General features: G+C 41.8%; 1 protein-coding gene across 1 annotated transcript in view; it reads right to left on the reverse strand.

The window, feature by feature from the left end:
* Nucleotides 1-10,000, reverse strand: part of LOC311311732 (uncharacterized protein) — a gene marked incomplete at both ends in the record, with an annotated part of 24,816 nt that overhangs the window by 7,827 nt on the left and 6,989 nt on the right. Inside the window, one exon of the mRNA XM_084441485.1 lies at nt 474-1,773. Coding sequence (XP_084297611.1) covers nt 474-1,773 — 1,300 coding nt within the window. The remainder of the gene's footprint in view (nt 1-473; nt 1,774-10,000) is intronic.

Consider the following 10,000-nt stretch of genomic DNA (forward strand, 5'->3'; position numbering starts at 1 on the left):
CCTAACCCTAGTCCTAACCCTAGCTCTAACCCTAGTCCTAACCCTAGCTCTAACCCTAGTCCTAACCCTAGTCCTAACCCTAGTCCTAACCCTAGTCCTAACCCTAGCTCTAACCCTAGCTCTAACCCTAGTCCTAACCCTAGTCCTAACCCTAGTCCTAACCCTAGTCCTAACCCTAGCTCTAACTCTAGTCCTAACCCTAGTCCTAACCCTAGTCCTAACCCTAAGGAGCTCTTTAGAAGCAGCACATACTGTTCCTTGACAGCCAGAGCAGAAACACTCTCCTTGGGGATTCTAAATCAGGGGCCCATTCCAGACATGATTATATCTGTCAGGCCGCAATATGAGCTGATTACATCCAGTACGTGTTATATTATAATAGGCAGCAATAATTATGTATGACCTATGACCTATGACCTGCGAACATCACAAGGCATGCAGACGCCAGGACATCCAGAGGTTGTCGACCGTACCTTTGGCTGTTTTTTTAGCAGGCTCTTCCACTGGCGCCTCCTCCACTGTGACCTCCTCCACTGTGACCTCCTCCACGACCACCTCCTCCACCACAGCCTCCTCCACCACAGCCTCCTCAACAGCAACTGGTGCCTCCTCCAGCATCTCCTCTTGTACCTCCTCCACAACTGGTTCTGGAATGGCCTCCTCCACAACAGGTTCTGGAATGGCCTCCTCCACAACTGGTTCTGGAATGACCTCCTCCACAACTGGTTCTGGAATGGCCTCCTCCACAACTGGTTCTGGAATGGCCTCCTCCACAACAGGTTCTGGAATGGCCTCCTCCACAACAGGTTCTGGAATGGCCTCCTCCACAACTGGTTCTGGAATGGCCTCCTCCACAACTGGTTCTGGAATGGCCTCCTCCACAACTGGTTCTGGAATGACCTCCTCCACAACAGGTTCTGGTTCTGACTCTACAGCTTCCACTGGTACTAGAACCTCCTCTGGTTCTGGTTCTGGCTCTGGCACGGCCGCCACCTCTTCTTCTGCTGTCTCCTCCACAGCCTCAGCTTCCTCCTCTACTTCCACCACTTCCTCGGGGAGGCTCTCTGGCTCCGCCTCTTCCTGTATGGCAGCCTCGGCCACTACTACTTCCTCCTCTGGCGCGGCCTCTTCTGGCTGGGCTTCTTCTACTGTCTCTTCTTCTTTGGTGTCCTCCACAGCAGCTTCTGCCTCCACTTCCTCCTCCACGGCCTCCTCAGGCTCGCTCACTTCGGTCTCAGCCACTTCCTCCTCCGCTGCTTCCCCTTCCTCTTCGGTGGCGGGTTCCTCGTCTGCTTCAGCCTCAACTTCCTGTTCTGCAGGGGCAGCTTCCTCCTCCATTTCCTCCTCCTCTACGTCCTCCTCTGAGTCTTCTGCTTCCTCCATAGACTCCGCCTCTTCCTCAACTGCCTCCGCCTCTTCCTCAACTTCCTCCTCCTGAGACGGCTCGTCCTCTTCCTCCTCTCCTTCCTCGTCGCTCGCTACCCCTTCCTCCTCCGTCAGAACCTCCTCCTCCTCCTCCACAGAGACGGGCTCCCTCTCCGGGGCCGAGCCCAGGGCGGGCGGGGGGTCGCAGGGCCTGCAGACGGCCCGGTCCGGGCCGGGGGTGTCGTTGGAGGAGCTCTGCCCGCCGCGGTCCTCTGCGGTCGGGTCACAGCAGGGGAACAGGTCCCCCGTCTCCGACTGCTGGAGCTGCAGGTGCATCAGGGGCTGGTCATCGTGGCTGGGGGAGGCCTCGGCCACCAGGTCTGTGGAGACGGACAGATATAGAACACGCTAGAATCAACCAGAGAAGAGGGGAGAGGAAGGGGAGAGAAGAGAGGAGAGAAGAGGAGTAGTAAGGAGATAGGGGTGAGCAGGCCTGTTATGACAGGTTTAGGGGCACACAGCGTTTGTGATTATTCAGTACAGAGAGCACAGAGACTACTTATGGACACAGTCTGCAACCATAACTAATAAACCCACCCTCAAAGCCCCCTCACTCATAACTAATAAACCCACACTCAAAGCCCCCTCACTCATAACTAATAAACCCTCTCAAAGCCCCCTCACTCATAACTAATAAACCCACCCTCAAAGCCCCCTCACGCATAACTAATAAACCCACTCAAAGCCCCCTCACGCATAACTAATAAACCCACACTCAAAGCCCCCTCACGCATAACTAATAAACCCACACTCAAAGCCCCCTCACTCATAACTAATAAACCCACACTCAAAGCCCCCTCACTCATAACTAATAAACCCACACTCAAAGCCCCCTCACGCATAACTAATAAACCCACACTCAAAGCCCCCTCACTCATAACTAATAAACCCACACTCAAAGCCCCCTCACTCATAACTAATAAACCCACACTCAAAGCCCCCTCACTCATAACTAATAAACCCACACTCAAAGCCCCCTCACGCATAACTAATAAACCCACCCTCAAAGCCCCCTCACGCATAACTAATAAACCCACACTCAAAGCCCCCTCACTCATGTCCCAGTCAATCATGTGTTTCAAGGCGTTGGGGTGTGTGGGTGGGGTTCTGGTCGTAGACAGGTTCTGGGCGTAGACAGGTTCTGGTCGTAGACAGGTTCTGGGCGTAGACAGGTTCTGTCTGCTGTCTATAGTCATACCAGCGCAGAAATGATGGTGAGCCCATCGTCACTTTTAAATACAGACTCCAAAATCCTGTCACTGCAAAGCCTCTGGAGAAGAGATGATCACTGAGCTGGGATCAGTTACTCAACATCTGACTCAACGCTGATCAAGCCCCTCGCAGTGAGGACGCTTAGCGCTCATCTGACTCAACGCTGATCAAGCCCTCTAGGCCTAAACAGGACTCCATGTTCTCTCTCTCACACTGTACACTCCCCTATGACTGGACAACGTGTGTGTGTCTGTGCGTGTGTGTGAGTGAGTGCGTGTGTGTGTGTATGTGTGTGTGTGTGCATGTGCAGTCTTATTCTGGTGTGTGATGATATGTAAACAATTTAGTTGCCACATTACGTCACTGCAAGCGTGTGTGTCCCTTTATCACCTGCATTACTGACCAGAAACACACTCTGGACACGGTCTCAGAGTACACACTGACACACACACTGACACACACACTGACACACACTCTGGACATGGTCTCAGAGTACACACTGACACACACACTGACACACACTCTGACACACACTCTGGACACGGTCTCAGAGTACACACTGACACACACACTGACACACACACACTGACACACACTCTGGACATGGTCTCAGAGTACACACTGAAATACACACTGACACACTCTGAAACACAGTGGGTGTGTGAGTGCACGGTGGCCTGCGTGTGTGTGCTCTCTGATGATGTGACGGATTCCTCTGTGGGCCACCATCTCAAACAGCCTGTAGGGTTCTACTGGGATCTGCGTTAAGTAGAGTTCTACTGGGATCTGCGTTAAGTAGAGTTCTACTGGGATCTGCGTTAAGTAGAGTTCTACTGGGATCTGCGTTAAGTAGAGTTCTACTGGGATCTGCGTTAAGTAGAGTTCTACTGGGATCTGCGTTAAGTAGAGTTCTACTGGGTTCTACTGGGATCTGCGTTAAGTGGAGTTTTGATGCCGGCCTTGGGCAGGATGACCTGTGTTAGGTATAGGCACTGTAGGCAGGGGCTTTATTGATATGCTGGGACATTGCACTGTTATTGCACTGTTATTGCACTGTTATAGCATCGGTAAGGACAACAAAGCAACACAACACTGAATACAGATCTTACAATAGATACAACATGGGGGTAGTGATTTGTATCTGTCTCCTTTCTGCAAATAATATTTGGTATTATATATTATTAGCTGCAAGCTCCAAGACCTTTTCTGAAGGTTCCTGCTCTTGAGCCAGGCTGCACATGTTGTTGTGGAAGCATGTGTCCTCCTTCGCCAGGACGCTGGTCTGGGATCTGTTACTAAGCCAGCGAAGGCAGGACGCTGGGGAACATGAGCGCCCACTAAGGCCTGGAGGAAAGCAGAGGCTTCAGGGGCTTATCCTGGAGGTCTCTCCTGGGGTATCACATCACTTCAGAACAGGAGAGAGGTCGAGCGTAAGGAAGTCATCTTAGAGCTTTGATCCCCACAACTCCTGGCAGCGCGGCCCGTAGGTCACCAGCAGGGGGCGGAAGGGAGGGCGTTAAAATTAGCCTCCAGGCAGCGTCTCTCACCCTTGGCATTCTGCAGCCCGAGGCTCAGAGAACCGCCGTCGTAAAAAAACATGACGGACTTAAGTGTCCCTGAGTAGTGAAACAAATACTGCACATTTCTGTGTGTCAAATTGTGTTGTGTGCGTGCCTGTGAGTGTGTGTGTGAGTGTGTGTGAGTGTGTGAGTGTGTGCTGGAGTGTATGTAGTGTGTGTGTGCATGTGTGTGTTTGTGTGTGTGTGCTGGAGTGTATGTAGTGTGTGCATGCATGTGAGTGTGTGTGTGAGTGTGTGTATGCTGGAGTGTATGTAGTGTGTGCGTGCATGTGAGTGTGTGTGTGAGTGTGTGTGTGCTGGAGTGTATGTAGTGTGTGCGTGCATGTGAGTGTGTGTGTGAGTGTGTGTGTGTGCTGGAGTGTATGTAGTGTGTGTGTGCATGTGTGTGTTTGTGTGTGCTGGAGTGTATGTAGTGTGTGTGTGCATGTGAGTGTGTGTGTGAGTGTGTGTGTGTGCTGGAGTGTATGTAGTGTGTGCATGCATGTGTGTGCATGCATGTGTGTGTGTGTGTGTGTTGTAGTGTATGTAGTGTGTGCATGCATGTGTGTGTCTGTGTGTGTGTTGGAGTGTATGTAATGTGTGCGTGCATGGGTGCGTGTGTGTGTTGGAGTGTACTGTATGTAATGTGTGCATGCATGTGTCTGTGTGTGTGTTGGAGTGTATGTAGTGTGTGTATGCATGTGTGTGTGTGTGTGTTGGAGTGTATGTAATGTGTGTGTGCATCTGTGTGTGTGTGTGTGTGTGTTGGAGTGTATGTAATGTGTGCGTGCATCTGTGTGTGTGTGTGTGTGTGTGTTGGAGTGTATGTAATGTGTGCGTGCATCTGTGTGTGTGTGTGTGTGTTGGAGTGTATGTAGTGTGTGTATGCATGTGTGTGTGTGTGTGTGTGTTGGAGTGTATGTAGTGTGTGTATGCATGTGTGTGTGTGTGTGTGTGTGTGTGTGTTGGAGTGTATGTAGTGTGTGTATGCATGTGTGTGTGTGTGTGTGTGTGTGTGTTGGAGTGTATGTAATGTGTGCGTGCATCTGTGTGTGTGTGGTGTGTGTGTTGCCAGGTGCCAGTGTGTTTTGGGCGCAGTGCAGACACAGTACCCCCACATCGCTGGTCCTTTGTTTACATTCATGTTTAATGAGGTTTGATTCCTTATAAAGTAGCAAATCATGACGTTTTTTCCAACTGCCGTGACTCTCAGAGGGACTAAACCACCGGGTTTCACTCCTCATTCTGACATCAACAAGTTAGGAAATCAAAAACAAGGTTATATTCTGACTACTTTATGACCATATTATGACCATATTATGACCATATTACGACCATATTATGACTATTTCATGATATCTACTGCTAATTACACACACACACACACACACACACACACACACACACACATATATATACACCCACCCACACGCACACACACACACACACACACACACACACACACTCACACACACACATACACACACTACTATACTACTAAAATATAAACTAACCACTATACTACTATACTACTACTACTTATATACTACAATAGTACTATACAACTCTATACCCTATATTACTATATTAATACTATACTACTAAAATATAAACTAACCACTATACTACTATACTACTACTACTTATATACTACAATAGTACTATACAACTCTATACCCTATATTACTATATTAATACTATACTACTAAAATATAAACTAACCACTATACTACTATACTACTACTACTTATATACTACAATAGTACTATACAACTCTATACCCTATATTACTATATTAATACTATACTACTAAAATATAAACTAACCACTATACTACTATACTACTACTACTTATATACTACAATAGTACTATACAACTCTATACCCTATATTACTATATTAATACTATACTACTAAAATATAAACTAACCACTATACTACTATACTACTACTACTTATATACTACAATAGTACTATACAACTCTATACCCTATATTACTATATTAATACTATACTACTAAAATATAAACTAACCACTATACTACTATACTACTACTACTTATATACTACAATAGTACTATACAACTCTATACCCTATATTACCCTGTCAAGAGTTCACCAACGTGGCTTTGACTGGTCATATTAGTCTACATATACAAGCCAACTACTTTTGTCACTGATGAAGGCATTAATAAGCCCAGATTAAGGCTTATAGCATGGTAATAACTGATAAAGGCTTATAGCATGGTAATAACTGATAAAGGCTTATAGCATGGTAATAACTGATCCTGGGAAGAATACCACAGCGTGTTTGTGGTCGTAAGTCAGAGCAGGTACAGGTAATAACTGATCCTGGGAAGACAGAGCAGGTACAAGCTGTCAAACACACAGTGACAGATCCCTTTAAGAGTGGCCATCTGACTTTATTAGTTCACTAAGACTATAGATAGGACTATTACTAACTATTATTACCTCCAACTCTACTGTTATATAGATAGGACTATTACTAACTATTATTACCTCCAACGCTACTGTTATATAGATAGGACTATTACTAACTATTATTACCTCCAACGCTACTGTTATATAGATAGGACTATTACTAACTATTATTACCTCCAACGCTACTGTTATATAGATAGGACTATTACTAACTATTATTACCTCCAACTCTACTGTTATATAGATAGGACTATTACTAACTATTATTACCTCCAACTCTACTGTTATATAGATAGGACTATTACTAAGTAATATTACCTCCAACTCTACTGTTATATAGATAGGACTATTACTAACTATTATTACCTCCAACGCTACTGTTATATAGATAGGACTATTACTAACTATTATTACCTCCAACTCTACTGTTATATAGATAGGACTATTACTAACTATTATTACCTCCAACACTACTGTTATATAGATAGGACTATTACTAACTATTATTACCTCCAACGCTACTGTTATATAGATAGGACTATTACTAACTATTATTACCTCCAACTCTACTGTTATATAGATAGGACTATTACTTACTATTATTACCTCCAACTCTACTGTTATATAGATAGGACTATTACTAACTATTATTACCTCCAACGCTACTGTTATATAGATAGGACTATTACTAACTATTATTACCTCCAACTCTACTGTTATATAGATAGGACTATTACTAACTATTATTACCTCCAACGCTACTGTTATATAGATAGGACTATTACTAACTATTATTACCTCCAACTCTACTGTTATATAGATAGGACTATTACTAACTATTATTACCTCCAACGCTACTGTTATATAGATAGGACTATTATTAACTATTATTACCTCCAACTCTACTGTTATATAGATAGGACTATTACTAACTATTATTACCTCCAACTCTACTGTTATATAGATAGGACTATTACTAACTATTATTACCTCCAACTCTACTGTTATATAGATAGGACTATTACTAACTATTATTACCTCCAACACTACTGTTATATAGATAGGACTATTACTAACTATTATTACCTCCAACGCTACTGTTATATAGATAGGACTATTACTAACTATTATTACCTCCAACGCTACTGTTATATAGATAGGACTATTACTAACTATTATTACCTCCAACTCTACTGTTATATAGATAGGACTATTACTAACTATTATTACCTCCAACGCTACTGTTATATAGATAGGACTATTACTAACTATTATTACCTCCAACGCTACTGTTATATAGATAGGACTATTACTAACTATTATTACCTCCAACGCTACTGTTATATAGATAGGACTATTACTAAGTATTATTACCTCCAACGCTACTGTTATATAGATAGGACTATTACTAACTATTATTACCTCCAACTCTACTGTTATATAGATAGGACTATTACTAACTATTATTACCTCCAACGCTACTGTTATATAGATAGGACTATTACTAAGTATTATTACCTCCAACGCTACTGTTATATAGATAGGACTATTACTAAGTATTATTACCTCCAACGCTACTGTTATATAGATAGGACTATTACTAAGTATTATTACCTCCAACTCTACTGTTATATAGATAGGACTATTACTAACTATTATTACCTCCAACGCTACTGTTATATAGATAGGACTATTACGAACTATTATTACCTCCAACTCTACTGTTATATAGATAGGACTATTACTAACTATTATTACCTCCAACGCTGTTATATAGATAGGACTATTACTAACTATTATTACCTCCAACGCTACTGTTATACAGATAGGACTATTACTAACTATTATTACCTCCCACGCTACTGTTATATAGATAGGACTATTACTAACTATTATTACCTCCAACTCTACTGTTATATAGATAGGACTATTACTAACTATTATTACCTCCAACTCTACTGTTATATAGATATATATATATAGATAGGACTATTACTAACTATTATTACCTCCAACGCTACTGTTATATAGATAGGACTATTACTAACTATTATTACCTCCAACGCTACTGTTATATAGATAGGACTATTACTAACTATTATTACCTCCAACACTACTGTTATATAGATAGGACTATTACTAACTATTATTACCTCCAACTCTACTGTTATATAGATAGGACTATTACTAACTATTATTACCTCCAACTCTACTGTTATATAGATATATATATATAGATAGGACTATTACTAACTATTATTACCTCCAACGCTACTGTTATATAGATAGGACTATTACTAACTATTATTACCTCCAACGCTACTGTTATATAGATAGGACTATTACTAACTATTATTACCTCCAACTCTACTGTTATATAGATAGGACTATTACTAACTATTATTACCTCCAACGCTACTGTTATATAGATAGGACTATTACTAAGTATTATTACCTCCAACGCTACTGTTATATAGATAGGACTATTACTAACTATTATTACCTCCAACGCTACTGTTATATAGATAGGACTATTACTAACTATTATTACCTCCAACTCTACTGTTATATAGATAGGACTATTACTAACTATTATTACCTCCAACGCTACTGTTATATAGATAGGACTATTACTAAGTATTATTACCTCCAACGCTACTGTTATATAGATAGGACTATTACTAACTATTATTACCTCCAACTCTACTGTTATATAGATAGGACTATTACTAACTATTATTACCTCCAACGCTACTGTTATATAGAAAGGACTATTACTAACTATTATTACCTCCAACGCTACTGTTATATAGATAGGACTATTACTAACTATTATTACCTCCAACGCTACTGTTATATAGATAGGACTATTACTAAGTATTATTACCTCCAACGCTACTGTTATATAGATAGGACTATTACTAACTATTATTACCTCCAACGCTGTTATATAGATAGGACTATTACTAACTATTATTACCTCCAACGCTACTGTTATATAGATAGGACTACTACTAACTATTATTACCTCCAACGCTACTGTTATATAGATAGGACTATTACTAACTATTATTACCTCCAACGCTACTGTTATATAGATAGGACTATTACTAACTATTATTACCTCCAACTCTACTGTTATATAGATAGGACTATTACTAACTATTATTACCTCCAACGCTACTGTTATATAGATAGGACTATTACTAAGTATTATTACCTCCAACGCTACTGTTATATAGATAGGACTATTACTAACTATTATTACCTCCAACGCTACTGTTATATAGATAGGACTATTACTAACTATTATTACATCCAACTCTACTGTTATATAGATAGGACTATTACTAACTATTATT

The sequence above is a fragment of the Borostomias antarcticus genome (genome assembly GCF_949987555.1).
Source record: "Borostomias antarcticus genome assembly, chromosome: 7".
NCBI lineage: Eukaryota > Metazoa > Chordata > Actinopteri > Stomiiformes > Stomiidae > Borostomias > Borostomias antarcticus.